The sequence below is a fragment of the Pleuronectes platessa genome, chromosome 2 (genome assembly GCF_947347685.1).
Source record: "Pleuronectes platessa chromosome 2, fPlePla1.1, whole genome shotgun sequence".
Lineage (NCBI taxonomy): Eukaryota > Metazoa > Chordata > Actinopteri > Pleuronectiformes > Pleuronectidae > Pleuronectes > Pleuronectes platessa.
This window is the reverse complement of record NC_070627.1, coordinates 25336139-25355807: the sequence shown is the minus strand read 5'-3', so window position 1 is coordinate 25355807 and position 19669 is coordinate 25336139. Positions and strand designations below refer to the sequence as shown.

Genomic DNA, 19669 nt, shown 5'->3' with positions numbered 1-19669 from the left:
TTACACACATTATGATTCATTTATTATTCGTAAGTGCTGTTCAATAAAACGTAGTTTGATGGTAGTTGTTTAATGCAAACCAAAGTGTTAAAGGAGCTTTCTCATCGTCTCAGTTTGCAAAAATATACTGCACGATCATCATAATGATGGGCCTAAAGTTGTCTTCAGTTGTTGTATCTGGCCTGAAAAATAATACTTTATATCAGAACGCCTATGGTGCCAACTGTGGATATGATACTTGGAAGAAGTGAGTGGTAACTAAAAGTTATGATTGCTACCACTCTCCATTCTATATTCAAGAAGCATAGCATAGCTTAGTTTATCTTGAAGACATGACAAGGTGTGATTGGTCTGGCCTCCTGTCGCCACTGGTTGCCTGGCCACCTTAAATCGATGACTCTAAGTAGTCACTGCTAGCCTGGATGCCAGAGTAGTATGTGACGTATGCTAAGCACGCATTGTGAGTTATTTACTAACGCCGGGTTCACACCGGACGCTTCAGCGCAGCGCCAAGCCTTAAATAACAGCTGGCTCCCATCCACTCCCATGTTAAAACTTTGTGCCGGTCACACCGGAGGCTGAAGCACCGCGAGGCAGCCTTGGCGCAGCGTGGTGCTTCAGCCTCCGGTGTGACCGGCACAAAGCCGTGCAGCGATCTACTGGATCAACGGGTGATATTATTAGCGCTGCCCGGCGGTTCAGCGTCGCTTCAGTGTCCGTTGTGAACAGCCAAGCGCCGGGGCGATAGGGATTAGCGCGGTGCTTTGGCGTCGCCTGCACGTTCTGTGTTCCTCTTTCAAAATGATTGCGCTGTCGATGTCTTCTAAAACAGACTCAATGGCAGCATCTACACATCTCAGCTCGCCAGCGGCAGGCATGTTTGTTGAAAACGAATTCAACCCGAGGGCACTGTGATGACGTGGTTGATTACGTTACCGTTGATCATCTGTCAATCATCGTATAAAGCCCGCCCTGACAATCTGATTGGCCCGGTCGGGCCATCATTTTTTCCCAATGGAGCGACTCCAGACTAGCCTGGATGCCAGACGAACTTAGCCCCGCCCACAACATTTTTGGTCGGGCAGTTCGGTCTGGAGTCGCTCCATTGGGAAAAAATGATGGCCCGACCGGGCCAATCAGATTGTCAGGGCGGGCTTTATACGATGATTGACAGATGATCAACGGTAACGTAATCAACCACGTCATCACAGTGCCCTCGGGTTGAATTCGTTTTCAACAAACATGCCTGCCGCTGGCGAGCTGAGATGTGTAGATGCTGCCATTGAGTCTGTTTTAGAAGACATCGACAGCGCATTCATTTTGAAAGAGGAACACAGAACGTGGAGGCGACGCCAAAGCACCGCGCTAATCCCTATCGCCCCGGCGCTTGGCTGTTCACAACGGACACTGAAGCGACGCTGAACCGCCGGGCAGCGCTAATAATATCACCCGTTGATCCAGTAGATCGCTGCACGGCTTTGTGCCAGTCACACCGGAGGCTGAAGCACCGCGCTGCGCCAAGGCTGCCTCGCGGTGCTTCAGCCTCCGGTGTGACCGGCACAAAGTTTTAACATGGGAGTGGATGGGAGCCAGCTGTTATTTAAGGCTTGGCGCTCCGCTGAAGCGTCCGGTGTGAACCCGGGTTAGTAAATAACTCACAATGCGTTGCTTAGCATACGTCACATACTACGTTGCTCTGATTGGTTGTAGGTCTATCCAATTGAGCGAAGAGGAATTTTACTTCCTGGTCAGTTGAAACACGCCCCATAATCACAGCCCAATGGAGCGGTCTCAGACTCACATTCTGACTAGAATCGTGAGTCTGACAACGTCAGGCTAAGTCACTGCACAAGGCCAGGACAAATTCATATCTTGCCATAGAAAATCCTTGATAGAACTACTACTGATTGTTTTTTTCTCTGGTTTTAATAATGATTCAATAAATGTTCATGAAGAGAGCTTTAGAGCTGCTTGTAGGCAGATTTAGTTTCCTTTGGACTGACCCAGGCTAGCTGTTTCCTACCCTTTATCTAATGGTTGTGCTAAGCGTGGTGCATTTTTGAACATATCAAACTATTCCTTTTCCTTCACCCATATAATTCCAAACAGCACTCTTACTTACACTTAAAAGCTACTACAGAAATGAAAGTGCAGTCAGTTATGCAAAGCAGAAGACTGTAAATCCTCTTTCTTACACATCTATTATTCTGCAGGGGCCGGATCCTCAATAGAGTCAGAGCTGGATGTTTTTTCCTCTAGTTTTGTAGGGATTCAATAAATGACAAATGACATGTTACATTGTGAGTGTTTTAGCTGCTTATAGGCAGATCTGGTTAACTTTGGACTGAACCAGGTTTCTAGTCTTAATGCGGAGCTAAACTCCTGGCTCCAGCTACAAATTTAACAGTAGACCGGGAACGAGAATAAGCACATTTCCCAAAATCTTGAACCATTCCTTTACCAGTGCAGCATTATCTCCCACAACAATAGCTAATGTTAAGCTGTTATGTCTGAAAGGCACAGTGGAAAAGAATTTGTGGTCCGTTTTCAAGGCAGCAGACTGTAAATCCTCCTTCTTATACCTCCAGCGTTGCTCCTCTGCATGGTCAGGCTCCGTACTCTCGTCCTCCTCATTGTCCTGTGCAGCGCTGAAGCTTATCCTCCATGCTGAGCCTCAGTGCGACAGGCTGTCTGGGCCAGACCCAGTCAAGTGACAGAGCCGCACAGTGAGCCTGTGATGGAGCCAAATAAAGAGCCCCTTTACCAGAGCTGCTGCAGCTGCAGTCAGAATAGTGGGATAGAGAGTGTAAATATAGAGCCATGAAACACTTTTCCTCTCAAATGCTCCCAGTTTCAGAACATTGGATGCTTAATTGACTTTATCTACTCTTTTTGACAAGTCAACAAAATCCATGTTGTAATGTCCTAAATGTGTTTTCTCATATATTGACATGCCTATTATGCCAGTAGTCTGCTTCACTGACTGAGGTCAGTGTTCATGCTGGTATGAGATATAGAGTAACATGTCCTGGATTTTTCATGAATGTAATTGATTGGCCTAAACTAAGGTCCAGGTTGAAGTACTTTTGGCTTTCAGTAAACTGCTTTCGAACACAAACACATCACACGCACGCATGCACGCACGCACGCACTCATACACACACACACACACACACACACACACACACACACACACACACACCTTCTCACTTTTCTCTCTGTCTCCCTGTTCTCTCTCTCCCCTCCAGTACGAGCAGTTTGAAAGTACAATCGGTTTTAAGCTTCCCCACCACAGAGCTGCCAAGAGGCTGTGGAAGGTCTGCATTGAGCATCACACTTTCTTCCGGTAAGTATCGATCTGCCCTCATGGTTGGAGTGTTTCCTGTTCAATGAGTATCAAGGCAAGGAAAAACATTTCCATTCATACGGCTTTCACCAGGTGCATGCACACTCAACTCCATTGTTCAGTGGTCTGTGAAACATGCGGTGGTCTTTCTGCAGCACATGTTTCTTTCATTGCACCCTTGACTTTGCTAAATGATAAGGATAAGGCTGCAGAGATTGAAATAAAATGGAGCCAGCATCACTGGCATAGATGAAGTGCTTGAAGAGATTGTTCAGCACAAAACACTTTATGAGTATCAGGGGTAAACAGCGTTGAAGCCAAATCCAATACAATTTAAATGGTGACTCCGTCTTGAAACGTAGAAAACAACAGGAAAAAACTGTTGCGCATTTAAAAAATGTTTTGTCTTGGTCCATCATTGTTTTTTTGTAATTTAATTTAATATTTTCTCTAGTTGTTTTTTATTTCCCCACTCAATGTCAATTTCATTGACCGGTGATCAAACTTTTGTGAATATTTTGGTAATTGCAAAATATAATAAATGTATAATCTTAAAAAAAATGATTGATGAACATATCTCCTCTAAACCACACAATCGATCCTGTAGCGAGTAACAGCTTGTCAAGAATAGAGCTAATGTATCCAATGCAAAAAATGTATCCACAGAAGTAAGCTTGAAATCCACTGTCAATAAAGCACATTAGAAAATCCCTGTTGTCTTTGCCCAGCTGCTTTTTGCTATATTATATAAATAGTATGATAGAGTATATGGTCAAGAATATTCAACCATTGCCATTGTTGTTTCTACAGGCTGGTATCTCCAGAGCCTCCACCTAAGGGCTTCTTGGTGATGGGTTCAAAGTTCAGATACAGTGGACGGACACAGGCTCAATCCAGACAGGCCAGCGCGCTCATCGACCGGCCTGCCCCACACGTTGAACGCTCCACCAGCAAGAGGTACCTGCTGTCCAGGAGCTTGGATGGAGGTGAGAGCCGCAGTGGTGCATCCAACCCATGTGCAAATGGATGGTCTAAAGATTGGATTGGATTTTTAAACTTGAATTCAAGCTCAGTGCAGCGACATTTAAGGACAGAAACATGAACATTGAGGGAAATGTGTGTTGGTTAGCTTAGCCTAGCTTAGCTTAAATACTAGAGATGAGAAACAGCTGGTTTAAGTCTGGTAAAAACAGCCACCTACGAGCAAAGCTCACAAGTTTTTGTCATATGTCCTTTGTTTAAGACATGCAAAAACTAATGTGGAAAAAAACAGGTTGTGGTCATTGTGGTGCAGGAAGTCACAGCCGAGAATCCTGGTCAAGAAAAAGTCCTGCAAACACAGAGTTTGGTTTGTAGTTTTGGATAAAGTCAGGTTTATCAACCTTTTTACCATCTCCACTGACTCCATAATCTGTACTAAGCTAAAGCTAACCGTCTGAAGCTTCTTATTTAAGAGACAGATATGAGACTAATGTCAATCTTCCCACCTTTTTGTCCACATGACAGACACTGAGTGTACTTCCCAAAATGTCAAACTTTGACTCTAAAAGCCCAAATCAAATGAACTCACCTCTCCTTCCTAGCAGAGTTCTCGCGGCCAGTCTCAGCCATGTGTGAGAACCACGACAGCCTGTCCCACCGCAGCGCCGGCGAACAGCGGCGCCTCCACAGCCCCTCCGTGGACGAGCAGGAGACCGAGCTGGAGCCCAGCTTGGAGCAGGACGAGGACCCAGACCAGGGCACGGAATCTGAGCAGGAAAAAGAATATGATGGCAACGTCAGTCCAAGCCGAAAGAAAGAGATCATGGTAGTAAAGATTTCCTGACAGACTGTGACTTTTTATGGATTTCCATTGTGCTAAACTTGATGAAAAATATAAAGAGCTTCATTCAACTAGAAGAAAACTCCAAACTTGGTTCAGGGAAATCCGGGTCTGCAGGGGTGCTGATGTAAACAGATGCAGTGCTAGCTTCTATTGGCCAAGCTTCCCCTTCCCTTTGGTGGATTTAGTGTTTACTAACTCTTCTCCTTTCACTCCTATTCACTCAGGCTTATATGCTTAAGCTGCTCTGCTCATAAATCCTGCTAACAGCTTTACAGTCTTTAACCCTTTCTCATTATGCTGAGAGATGCACACTCCAGCCTAGCTCTCCTTTGCTAACATTCTATTTCTTATTGTATTTTTTCAACTCTTGCTGGCGATAAGGAGGAAGCTGGGTCACCAGCTGACAGTAAACAGGAGGTATTTAGTGTCTGGTGATTTGGTCTCTGTCTGTCTGTCTGTCTGTTTTTCTCTCTCTGTCTGTCTTAATTGTTTCCCACTCTCTCCACTGGGTCTGTCTCGTTTACTCGTGGCTGTCATCTCAGTTATCATCAAAAAAAGCTGTGCTGCACCGCACCACATAAACAAGTGATACTTTGAAGGTTGTGCCTGAACTCATTTGTCATGGTTGAGCATCCCAGCAAATATTTGACAGACAGCGTGATTAGCACAGTGGGTTAGGTTTGAAGTGATGCACTGATAAATAAGGGGGAAATCTTTACAAAGCCTTAGAAATGGATTCAGTTAACAAACAAACCCCTCAAATTTTGACAGGATGTTTGCATTCCTTATCAAGTCCAAAATGTCTACTGGGATGTATTTTCAGACCATTTCCAAAGATGTCTTGGCATGGTGTGAAACGGCCAAATATAGCCTTGTAGTCTGTCTGTCTGTCTGTCTGTCTGTCTGTCTGCCTGCCTCCCTTACTGCCTCATCTTCTACCATCCTTTCTCTGCACCTGACCTCCTTCCTGCACTCTCTAAACCCTGCACTCGTCACCTCTGACCCCTCTTGTGCTCGCCCGCACACCTGGCCCAACTCAGCTCTCTCAGTTGGACCGTGAGGCCACTCCTCGGCACAAACAGGAGGTACAGGTTCCTGCCTTGGGCCTTTGTGCTTTTCTTCATGTGTGACGCTGTCCCTGTGCACCTCTACTCCACAGAGGCTTTTACAGATGGACATTTGCCTTCCTCGGATCAAGGGACTTTCCCTATAGGCTATTTCTTCTGTGAAATGTCACAGATTTACTTTTCATGTGGCAGCAACAGGCGCAGTACACTTTGAAGCTTTAAAAGTCTCCAGTGCAATACATGTCTGTCTAGAGCCCTTCTTCCCTAATAGCCTATGAAGTATGCTTTAGCCAGTGGTGGAAGAAGTACCCAAATAATTTAGTAACTATAAATAAGAGTATTAAAGCAAGTTAGAACAATGTTCAACTATACAATTTCCATATCAAATTTACTAGAAGTATAACAAATCTAAAATAATTCTGTTCAGAGTGAATCTGAATATCTCTGAGTACATATACTTGAAAATTAATTCGAACAGCAATATTCACAATATCTGCTTCATACAAATTGAGTTTGTAGCCAACCAGAGTCATTGAGAACATTTGGCACTTTCAATTCAATTTAAAAATATGGTTCGACCTGAAAGGGAAGCTGTAGCAGAGTTGTATCAGAACAGTTTGGGTTCGCGCCATTTCATTGGTTTGAAATGCGCAAAACTGGTGGGATTTAGCCAGATGTGAATCTAAATTCAGTCTTATATTCAATATAATAGATTAGGAAGTTTTTCCCCCTCAACTTTAACTCTTACTCATTAATGATAATTATTTAATGTAATGTAAATACTTAGATTTTTTTTACTTTAAGACACTTTACCTCATTAGATACTAAATAGCACTATTAGATTATTAGAGTCTGATGCATCAAATCTTAAACCATATGACTGCTATAGCTGGTCGAGACAGAGCTAGCTGTACTTTAAGTAGATCAGTGTTTCCTAATCATCCAAATGGTCGCAAGATAAGTCTTACACAATAACTAAAGTGGCTTCATGATTTGCTATTTTCTTGAAAAATATATTTAGGACTCAGTCGGTCTTGAAGATATTATATCAACTATAGCTCCCATAATTGAATAAGACAAGGAAAGAAGTACTGTATGTGAGTAAATTATTGTATTTACTTTCCACCACTGACTGTCATCATTTCAAAAACGAACAAATGCAGATTTTGTGCAGATTTTGTGTTCATATGTGTCTTGACAACTACTGCAATTACAGTTGTTCTTTAGCAGTTCCCATGACATGTCCTCCCCTGTGTATATGTAGTATTATTGTACATCACATTTTGTTAGTTAATGTATATGTGATGAAAAGGTAAAACGTGCTTGACAAGGATGTTGATGCCCTGCTTATAGCTGCATTTTCTCTTTCCCTCATGTTTTTCCTCCTCCAGTTCCTGGACAAGTCTCAGGACGTCTTGCTGAAGCACCAGGCCAGCATCAATGAGCTGAAGAGAGCCCTGAGGGAACCCAACAGCAAGCTGATGACCCGTGAGCAGCGTCTGTCTGGAAGCTCCCCGACCAGCACACCGGAGAAGAAGGCTGTGAGTGTGGAGGGCAGGGGTTTGGAGTGGGGTTGGGGGTCCGTGGGCTTCAAGGTTCACTATTGTCACTATCTAAAATCTAGAAACCTCTGATGCTTGACATTTCATTAAAGGTCATTGATTTTCCCGTCTGGCCGCTGACATTTGGAGATTATTGTTTGACTTGAGGAAAGCATAACGTTATTTGTCACAGAACGATCTCTTATTTTGTAAAATATTTTGTATCCTCTAATTATTGTCTTTAAAAATGTCAAGCTTAAAGAAACATTGTAAAGCTGAAAAAAAAAGTTTCTGTGTTTTCTTATAAACAGCTCAAACAGATAATCTCCTGTGCAAACATAACGCTGCAACAGGAACAAACATAAAAACCTGCAGTTTATTTTAAGATGCGTTTGTAATGATGTGCGTCCTCTGTCTCTCTGGAGCGCAATAACAAGTCTGACAATATCTCAGAGGAACTTGAGGATGACTGACAAGTATCGCAGAAGAAAATATCTCAATGAGATCACTTTCAAGATTTCTTTTTTAAAGATCCACTCAGTGTGAGGTACTTGAGGAATGATTATCAGTTTCTCTTTTTTCCCCCAACTCCTCAATACCTAACAGCGACACAGTCTTCTTTTTTCCAGATCATGAAAGGTCTCAGCTTTTTACCAGATTTTGGTAATTAGGATATTGAAAATACAGCACATTCTAGAGTTTAATGACTTTGTTGGTACTCACGTTGTCTGCAGACAATCTCTTATCCTCTGTTGGTGATTATAGATTATTAGATTATCTCCGTAGTGTGTCAAACTTTGTGTGCATCAGAAAAGACAATCTGCTGTCTGTCTCATTCCAGAGAGAGTGTTCGAGGGGGGGGGGGGGGCGTTATTCTGTTTGTCTAACAATCACAGTCTTGGAGAGTCTTGGTGTTTGTGACTATTTTCCTAAGCATTAACACAAACCCGGTTCTTTGCTGTAGTTACAGATTTTTTTTATTTATTTGCATTGCAAATGCATGCTGATTTGGTTCTGTGGATCTGGTAGCTATCAGGTACACGGGCCTGCATGTTCTCAGTTTGAAGTTAATTTAAACGTTTTTTACTGAATAACTCTGTAATGTCCCATCGGTGCTGATTCTTACTGCTGTTCTTCTTTTTCCTCCTCTTTGCATGAAGTTGTTCATCTCACTAATTCACTCTTTCAGATTGAGTCTGAGTTCTAACACCTGTACTTCCTTATCTCTTAAACCCTCTCCTCTGCGTCGTGTCGGCCAGTTGGTGGGTCGATCAGCTGGGGAGGACCCTGTCAACAGCCTGTCTGTTGAGGGTTTCGTCCAGAAGACTGTGGTGACTTCACCTGAGGTTCCAAATCTCTCACTCTTCCCTTTTCATGATGCAGTTACCTTCTAAATGCAAATGCATGTTTACCAGATTTCCCCTTTTCTGTGATTCAAATGATTCTGTAGATTTCCTTATCTGCCACAGCAGTGCCTGGCATATCTAACTGTGTTTAATCTATACCAACATGTAGGGCTCTGAGGAGTGGGTATTGATTGAAAAACAAGAAACTTATCAACCAGACCCTGACTGGAACACAGAAGAAAAGAACAAATCCTTCACAGTGGATTCCTCGTGGGAGAAAAAGGAGCTGGAAAAAGAGATAGATGTTGCCAAGATGATAAATAAAGAGGTGACAGGGTATGACAGAAAAGGAATGAAAAGCCATATCGATGAAGCAAAGTTGTCGAGTGAGGCAGATGTATGCTCGGAATCTTGGACGACCAACAAAGGTCGTTTCGTGATTCAATTATCTGAGAATGCAGACTCGTTTCAAGACAAATCTCAAAGTAAACCATCTCACGCCTCGGACCCTGAGGCAAGCAGCGATGTGGCCCCGGGCTCGCGCCAGATAACGGAACGCACAGCTTCTAAACAAAGGAAAAAGAGGAGACCCCAGAGCTTAAACCTGGGAATGCCTGCGGAACTCATCTATGGGAAAGGAGGCAGTGATTCTAGTGAAGAAGAAAATGAAGGCGCCAACTCGGACATTAGTCCCGACAAAATCTTTCAATCAGGAAATCACTGTGAATCATCCCCGGTGGTGGTGAAGAAAGAGGATCAGGGATCAGGAAAGAATCAGTCAGTCAGGGTCTATAAAGATACTAAACTGGAGGAAATCTTAATAGAAGAAAGCATAGAGGTCTCTACTGAAGACGAAGAGCAGGTAAATAGAAAAAAAGTGAATAAGGTCGGAGCAACGGATATTGAGGCAGGGTCGGTGAACGGACCCGGAAAGATAGAACATGATAGTTCATTAGCAGGTGTTAAAGGAGAATGTGTGATGAAGGTGCGAGGGAAGGGCCTTATTGACAATAAAGATCTAGCAGAGGTAAAGCTGCGACAGGTCAGGACACACGAGCGGAAGATCAGTTCTGGGGCAGAGGATATTGAAGGGTTCCTTGGAGAGAAAGGTCAGAGGACATCTCTCCACCGACTGTCAGGCAGCAGCTACCAGTCGGAAATCACCAGGATTGTTCCTCTTAAGCCAGAGCGGTCAAAGAGCATAGCATGTAAGGATGAAAGGGACAGGACAGGACAGGATGAACTAACCCGGGTCTCCAGAAGAGAATACCGCTGGTCGGTCGGCTCTCCGGAGGGATCCACAGACCTCAACTGGGCTGATCTCTCCGCCCACCATTCAGCATTTGCAGCAGATCTGGAGGCTACTTCTAAAACAGATCAACACGACGATAGCTATCAGTTTGCTAGAGGGCCCACTGAGAGTCAGTCGTTCGGCTCTAAGATTTCTGTGCTTCCCAAAATGGCTCCCCCAGCCCCACCAGTGAAAACACAGAAGGCCAGGGAGTCCGGACTGATACTGCGGAACAGTCGGAATGCTGGCAGGGAGCCGGGCCTGGATGCAGCCAAGAAGAGACACTCGGTAACGCTGCTCGGCATCTGCTATTCAGTCATTGGAAGTAAAGCATCGCATGAGCTTCAGACAGACTCGCACGCCATTATTCTTTTTTTTCTACGTTTTCAGTGACTATAAACACTCATCCGTCTTAACTGTTCGTGCCTGTGTGAAGAGCAGGCGGAGCAGTACTTTAGCTCCGTCCTGTGGCAAAAATCTATCAAAGAGTTTGGACATTTCTCTCAATGGCAACCTCAATGTCTCCCCTCTTATTGCCCTTAACGTGCATCTCAGTGTCTCGCAAATCTGTACAGCTCACCACTGGCTGAGAAAGATACAAACAAAAAGGAGAGACATAAATCAATATCTCATGTTTTGGTCGTTGGTTTGTCTTCACTTTCTCTAACATGTGAGCTGCAAATTTCCTTCCAGCTCACGTTGCTCTCTGTCGGAGTGTGGCAAGGAAAGAGGGCTCACATATCATCATCGCTCTGATGATTTTTGCCAGTCTCCATGTCATTTTCAAACTGAAATTATGAGACAGATTTATTGCATGCTAATGCTACAAATCAAATCACTCATCTGAGGAAGAAAGGTGGACATATCTTGCAATCCATTTCTGTCTTACAGACAGCTATAATCATTATTATAATAATAATAATCAATCATAATAGAGTGTAGAATTGGATTGCGTTCGAATTATTGAGAAACTCATTCAATCTGATCTACTGTCATCAACAGAATTTACAAAGTTTCACTTGATTCTTCAGATTGGTGATGATAAATCATAAATCAGTTACATTATTCTTCCCCAATCCCACCTGGATAGAAAGCTAAGCGGTGTTGGAAACACCTTACTGTGAAACCCCCACAGCTCAGAGCCTGACAGCCAGATTTGTTTCTTTCATTTCACTGTTGGTATCATTAGCACGCCTGCACGCGTTGGGCACTGGAATGAAAGGAATTTCAACTGAATAGACGTGACAGCATTCATCATTTTCCCACCTTTTCATCTGAGTCAAGCTCTCGCTTATATTGGATTAAACAGGCATGAGAGGGGGTGTTGCGTAGCCACTCACACACTCAGTGTGTGAATGTACCTCACTGGCGAGTAACAATCATATCAAGATCTGATTGAACTTGGTGAGTGTGGGAAAATATATTAGGCGGCTCCAAACATGTGGACCTGCTTTGGCTGGGTCTGAAACGTATCTTTTATTGGACATTTAACAACATTTATCCACAACAATTAAATACATTCTTGTTGAAATTCAAGGTGTTTAGAGTTGCAACGCACTCTCAGTTGGTCAATGGATGGCTGCTGCTATGCTGAAAACCTGCTCATCATACAAATTGCATGATTCTCTTGTCCTGCCACCGCTAATTCTAACAAATGAACCTGGCTCTATATGTTGTTTTCGTTGAAGTAAGCTCACCTCTTTGCTGTCCCGTTGTTGTATGCTACTTGGCTGGAGAGTGGTGCTTGAAATCTGGGCCTGACTCCATTGGGACCTGACAGGATCTCAACATCTATTGACTTGGATGTCAGTTATTACAACATTGAAAATCCTGATTAAGAGCAACTTTGAGCAATTTGTTCGCACATTTTGGCTCTACTGATATTTGGACTCTCACCGAATAGTACACCAGGATCCCAGTTTGTGCTCTGAACAAACTAAGCTCATGTTTTCCAGGCCTGTTTCAAGCTCTGCTGCCTTGATTTCTGTCTGTGTGATGGCCTGTTAGTCCACTGTCCACATCAGCTTGTTTTAACCCTCAGATGCTCTTTCTGCCCTCTCCTCTGCTTCCCTCTGCAGGAGCCTGTCTCCACTCCTGCCATTTATGAAGAGCCGTTTGCTGATTTCAAGGTTATTCATTTGTATTAAAACCCCGCCTTCCTCCTCTCCACACCATCAACTCCTTACCCATGTGCATCCCTCACGGTTAGGGTCGGGCGTTAGGGTTAGGGTCATGCCATTTGCTGAGGTCCAGATTTTACATTTGTATTTAAACCCACCTCCTCTCTACACCATCAACTCTTTAGCCCTGTGCATGTCTCACAGTAAGGGTTTGAAGCATTTGCTGATTCTAAGCTTATTGTTTTGCATTTAAACCACCTCCTCTTCTCCACTCCATCATCTCTTTTCCTCACTGCATGCCTCCTCACCGCCTGCACCAGCTTCTCCTGACAAGGTATACAAGAAGTAGCCAAAAGCCATAAAGGATGGAGTGCTACTCTTTACTGGCTACTCAGTGGCCCTCATCCATCACCATGATGAATTTGAAGTGAATGTGTGGGTTGAAAACAGAATCCCTTGTGCTTGGCTGTAGCTGGCATGGTCCAGTTTTTACTGTGATCTAATTAGCAAGTGCACTTGTAATTAATGTAAGTGGTTTTGCTGTCGACTGGATGGCTCAGTGGCATCTCTTTTTGGCTCATGCCCCTTTAAAACAGAGTTGGATATTTCAAACTTGCTTTTTTACCGTGTTTCATTTAAATGCTTCTAGAGTCACGTTGCCAACAGAGGCAGAAGTGACTAAAGCATAGAAGTTGAGCTGAATGGATTAAAGTTTTCAGGCTGGCTTGTGACAACCTAACAGATAGAAAGGTTTTGATATAATGAATTTTATACTTTTTAGGTTGGTTTTCCCTCTACTCATCATCCCAGTCCCTCATGACTGCATGCCATTTCTATTGTTTTGGATACATTAATGTATAATGCAACGTCTTTCATTTTGGATCCACCAAGAAACCGAACGAACACACTTCCTGTAAACATAAGGATGATGCTTTCATCCCGGTCAATGTACCATCTTCATCATCCATCCATCTACAGTCATGTTAGATTTGTAATCCTGTGTCTGTACCCAGAGGGAATATGGGGACAGGAGGCCCCAGCCGGGCATAGTCCCCGATGAAGAGCTGGAGCGTGACACTGTGGCCTGCATGAGGGAAAGCCACCTGGGCATCGAGCGGAAGTGCTCAAGCATGACGGTCAGCTCCACCTCCAGCTTTGAGGCTGAGGTTGACTTCACCATCATCACAGATCTCCACTCTGGCGTGGAGGACTTCTCGAAAGGCATGTCGGAGCTGGGGGAGAGGGAGCGACAACCCGAGGTGGGACGGGAGGACTTTGAGGAGACCTCCAGGTTCTACTCTGCCCGTCTGATGGGATCCCATGACAGGTCTCCCATAGAGGAGAAGCTTCCTGAGGCGGCAACACATCATGAGGTAGACAGATGAACGTGCTCCTTCATCATCACCGTCACCCCCTGGATTCATCCTGCTTGGTTGGACTCAATGCCATACCTCCCTTCTCTTTATTTTTCATTTATTTTATTATTCCTTGGACCATTTCCCATTTTTTGAATTCACTTGTATTTCGTTCATGTTTACTTTTGTTGACATTTATTTTATTCTCTGTTGATGCATATGTTTTAATTCTTCAACCATTTTCATATTTGTCAGTTGCTCAATTGTTTCTTTGAATTCCCCTGCAGCTGCTTCACTATTTGCATTTTGTCATAAACTGGAACAATCCAATAAAAAAATGATGTCAGCATTTGTTTCTTTCAAGTCAGCAGGATTCAAATGCTTTTATTTTGAATAATATGCTGATACATAACATGTTGAGTTCTTACGAGGTCTTTCTGTGAAAAACAATAGCTTGATGCTGTTTGACGTCACTGTACTGTCTGTGTCTCTCACAGCCTCCTGTGGCGAAGAAAGGCGCCAGTGCTGTGAGTGCAGCCCATATCCTGAAGAGGATCGACTCCAAGACTGAGACACAAACTAATGGATCTGAGGTCCATCCCAACACTGTCAACATCTCCTCACAGGTACACAAAATCAATATCTATGAAATTTGAAATATTTTCTAGAAAGGATTGTTTTAAACATCTAATATAGATCACAAACATTAAGTACCCAATCATCAAAAAAACATTGCCGACGTAGAAAGGACCCCCTCCCGCTCCTTCTTGCTCAAAGAAAACAACAATAAAAATCTCGCACACTGAACCTTTAATTGGTGTTGGTAAGTTTAACTTTCTTTGGACAGCAACAGGCTAGCTATTTCCCCTTGTTTCCACTCTTTATGCTAAGCTAAGTTAAATAGCTGAGTAGTATTAGTTTATTTGTCTAACTCTCCCAAAATGTCAAACTTATTTATTATGTATCTTGATAATTTAAAAATATTTTATACACTGTTGGATTCATTATATACCTAACCCTTCTATGTTTATGATTCGCCTGATTCCTTGAGTCTCAGTCCGAGTCTTATAAATCGATCATTTTCTTATTTTGACTGAAAGCATTTGTAGAAAAGTCAAGTGAGGACACCACTCATCACAGGATCAGTCCCATCAGCCACTCATCAAATGGACTAACAGTGAAGACGTTAATATCCCTACAGAGCGCTGGACTTAGTCTTGATTAGAAGAGAAAGCTTTTTCTTTTGGCTTCAGTGACACCACGGCCATTTCCCCCAGACAAAGATGACATAATTGCATCATAATGGAGTGAGTTAAGTATTGACAGTGAATTAATGAGGATGAGGAAAGCAGGTGTGAATTCCATTCATCTTCGGAGGCGAAGATTTGAGTGCTTCCGGGCTGTCCCACAGGTGCCTTATTAAAATGTAATCATGGCTGGGATCTTTAGCCGCACAGCTAATGGTGTGAATGAACTCAATCAATGATGTAGGGACGAGGCCTTTGAAGTGCCAGAGCAGCGTTGAGTCGAATTTTCACAGATGTCAGTGCGAGAGCCGCAGTGGTGTGTGTGTATGAGTGTGTGTGTGTGTGTGTGTGTGTGTGTGTGTGTGTGTGTGTGGTCTTGGTATTATAATATTACTGTTGATCTTTGTCTCCATAAGGAAGACATCCAACAAGTCATCATAATGTAAGTCATACAGTTTTAAGCTGAAGACATGTTTTATGGTTTGGGTGAGGTTAGGTTTATGTTCAGGTTTAGTTAAGGTGAAGTAAAGTTAGGTTTAGGTCACCGCTGCTAACCCTTACCCTAATCCTGCCAGGCAAGTTAAAGTGATGGTGTCCGGGAAATGTGAGTCGGAAGTTGCGTCCTTATTTAGCTCCTGCCTTTGAAGAATGATTGATGATTGGGTCACAGCGATTGACTAGGCCGTCCCATTTAGAAGGCTTCTTCAAGTCGGGCCAACAAATGCATCCTTCAACAAAGCAGCAAAGGCTTTAACGAATGGTAAACTGTCTTTATCTATGTAGGACTTTTTTAGTCTACATGACCACTCCAAGAGCTTTACTGTGCAGTTTTTCCATTCACCCATTCCACACACATACAGTGCATTCGTGTGCAGCATGTTTTCTAGCACACATCACTCACACACTGAGAGATGTGTGCTAGAACAGGACTCACGTGGAATGTTAGAGACTGGGAACAAACTCCCATCCTTCTGGTGAGTGGACCACCCGCTCTACCTCCTGTGTACATGTGGATCCCTCTGAGGCCAACCTATCCCAGGAATCATACTTCCAGGTACTTTTTCGTTGTGTCCGACTGCAGCTCTGTTGCTAGGCGACAGCAGTAAGGGCGGGGCAAGCTGGTGACGAAAAACAAAAAATCCCCTGTAGACCAGATCGTCTCATTTTGGTTCGGCCTTCACAGCCAATGCAGCCCACTGCTCCTGAACCGGGACACAACTAATGTAGTGTCCTCTGAAGTCATGCAGACACAGTGTGCGTGTGTCTGTGTGTGTGTAAGTGTGTGTGTGTGTGGGTGGGGGTCCTGTACTTATGTATTTGTGAGGACTTTTTCAAGCATAGATCCTTCAGCGTGAGGGCATTTTTGGAAAGTGAGGACATTTTGACCGGTCCTCACTTTTTCAATGGGCTGTTCTAGGGTTAAGACTTTGTTTTGGGGTTATGTTTAGAAGTAGGTTTAGATTTAGATTAGGGTTGGTGAGTGTGTGGTCTTGATATAACTAGTATTACTGTTGTGGGGACCCGAATCTGTTTACACTGTCACATATCGTCTAACTGCAAATCATAATAATGTTAATCACTAAGTTGAAGACAGTGGGTCAGTGTAAGACTAAGTCAAATGGTGTGTGTTTCTGTGTGTGTGTGTGTGTACAGTAAACGGAGGATTACGTCATCTTTAGGCAGACAAAGATTTCAGCACTGTCCTCGTTTGTCCAGCAGAGGGCGACACATTACATCTGTTGATTGTCTGTAACTGCCTAACCCTAACCCTAATTCCCCATGATCATGAAGGGTTTTAACAGAAATTATCTACATCCCTTCCCTATCCTTAAATAATGTAAATTCTGAATGACTTTTAAATGCTATTTAAATAGAGGTAATATCATGATCCAATAATAATTCAGAAATAATATAACCAATAATAACTATATGATAATTGATCAAAGCTCTTAAATATGTTTGATTAAATGTCAGGGCAGTGTGACCAAGTCTGACTAAAGTAAGAGTTCATACATCATATATATGTAAAATAATCCTTCTATATAGCCTACTGCAGTTTCTTTAAAGCAGCATTGCTTTAGTTGGTTTGTGTCAAGCTGTCAACACAACACTGACATACTGCCGACTCATAAACTTCCTTCATCTGGAGATGTGACAATTCATAATTGTAATGCTAAATGCACAACGATATTCACCGGCATGTATTATATTTTCTCGATGAAAATAAATAAGCTGATCTTTCTTTTATTCATTCATATTTTAGAAAATTCCTTCAAAGTCCTCACTACATATATCATATGAGTCTGGACAGAAATGGAGATTAACTGCAGCTTGACCGGTTGGCTGAGGCATTTAACCATTTCTGTCCGGAGTTAGACTGTAATGCAATATATCTTGGCATTTTCTTTGATTATTTGTAAACTTCTTTTTATATCTTTCTTTTATGAGTCCCCCAAAGTAGTCTTTCTTTAAATACACATACTTACTTAATATTTTAAAATGTTCAAAGAACTATGAGCATAAATCTCAAAACTGTTTCTCTTTGTCCTTCAGAGCTTTGGAGCCGTCAGCCCACTGGAGGCTCCTGCTGCCCTTAAAGAAAATGGCTCCCCTGTAAGTGTCTATATTGAGGGAATACATCAGTCTGACAGTGCGGGTGGCGGTGGTGGCAGAATAAGAAACTCCAGTTATTGTGCTGTCCTCACTCTTCTTTTCCAGCATTGACCTTTACTTGATATCCCTCAGGAAAAGCATGAAAAGGAATATTGTTAGAGAGGATCCATCTGTGTGGGCCAAATGCTGAAATGATTTAATCACCCCAATACTGACATTCAGTGATAATGACTCACTTTTACAAAACAAAGAATGTATGAACGAGTAGATGAATACAGACACCTTTATTTCCTGTCAGCAGGTGAAATTAAATGTTTAAAGAGAAGAATCCACATCATAAACTGCAAAAGTGTCGTCAAGAAAAAGGCCTATTAAAAACCTATTAAGTGCATTATGGAAAAAAAGTCTTAATTTGACCTATACCCTACGGAGTGTCCCTTTAGTGGAGGGGTAGTTGCATCTGTGGGACTTTTCTTCTTGGTGTATAAAGAGTGAGGAAGTGTCCGACACACATCATGTTAGTGAATTATTGTATCCAAGGCTTTCTACCACATTGTGGCTCAGGAGGTGGAGCTGACCAGAAGGTCAGTGTTTCAATACCAGTCCGTATGCCGAAGTGTCCTTGGGCAAGACATTGCTCCTGACAGCTGTGCCCACAGTGTGTGAATGGTGTGCAATAGAATAAGTATTTTACATTATACATAGTATGAATGGTTGGTGGATAAGATGAGAAAAGCATACCGATACAAATCTAAACACAATCCCGATACAACATTTCTTAAAGGGCCAGTCCTCCATCACTCCCTCCCTATAGCTGTGTGTTTGTGAACCTGAAAACCTTTATCATGTTGACAGAGAGAAACGAGCTGATTGCCCAGAGCGATGCTAACAACTGTGGTTACGCACACATCAGACTAAACCCCATGCTGTGCCTGTTCATGTGTGTGACTCCGCTCTAATAATATCTCTGCAGGTCAAAGCCAGCGCCCGGGGGAGGGAGTCCGTCGTGTCCCCGGTGACCATCACCGCTGAGACCGTCACCTCGGCAACCACAACTCAAGTTACCAAGGTAACAGTTTAACTGTTCCCATGCTTACAGTTTCATACCAGGGTCTTGGAGTCACACCATCTGTTAGATGATATTTATTTAATGTGAGTAGATAAACAAATAAAAGGTTATTTTTTGTAGACTTATAAATAAAACATTAGAATACTTTTTACATTTATTTGCCTCACAGTGTTATGTGGTAATCTTAGAAATCCCAGCAGGCTTTGCATGAGTACCAATACAATTTTGTAAATACAACTTCACGGAGAAATGATCTATTGCACAAAAGATGAATTTGATGCTTCTGAAAGAGGCACCACAGTCAAAAGGTCCTTGCAACTAAGATAGCAGATAATTAAAATTATTATAAAACAGAATTTTTAATGATAGGGAATAATATTATGAGTCCTTCAGTTGATTTGTTTCTCTGTGTGTTCTGCAGACTGTGAAAGGAGGCTACTCAGAGACCAGAATCGAGAAAAGGATTATCATCACAGGAGACGATGACGTGGACCAACATCAGGTGAGAGGAGCAGCTCAGACACACTGCAGCACAGCCTCTGTACGAACAGTAATCCATTAAAAACCAGAAGCTGAGGTGTAAATTTAATGACCCATGTGCCGATGCTTCGTGTCCCCAGGCCCTCGCCATGGCGATCCAGGAGGCCAAGCAGCAGCACCCTGACATGCTGGTGACGAAAGCAGTGGTCATCAGGGAAACTGAGTCGCCCACTGAGGATGTGCAGCAGAACGCAGAGGTGTGTCTGTCTGCTCATGTGATCAGTGCTGGTTACAAGATTACTCTGCTTGTGCTATATTTATAGGGATATAAAAAAATTACTAAGATTTAAAACGCCTGCAAAAGGGTAC

The 19669-nt window shown here is 43.0% G+C and overlaps 1 protein-coding gene across 2 annotated transcripts in view; it reads left to right on the top strand.

Moving 5' to 3' along the window:
* LOC128454100 (band 4.1-like protein 1) overlaps positions 1–19669 on the top strand; it is a 76716-nt gene that overhangs the window by 53733 nt on the left and 3314 nt on the right. The window contains exons 10-18 of one of the 2 annotated variants that reach the window (XM_053437321.1): positions 3249–3346; positions 4157–4332; positions 4933–5153; positions 7630–7779; positions 14389–14517; positions 17692–17751; positions 18725–18820; positions 19242–19322; positions 19441–19557. In XM_053437321.1, the coding sequence (XP_053293296.1) occupies positions 3249–3346; positions 4157–4332; positions 4933–5153; positions 7630–7779; positions 14389–14517; positions 17692–17751; positions 18725–18820; positions 19242–19322; positions 19441–19557 (1128 nt within the window). Of the gene's footprint in view, positions 1–3248; positions 3347–4156; positions 4333–4929; positions 5154–7629; positions 7780–14388; positions 14518–17691; positions 17752–18724; positions 18821–19241; positions 19323–19440; positions 19558–19669 lie in introns of both variants that reach the window. The other variant, XM_053437317.1, reaches the window with a different exon arrangement.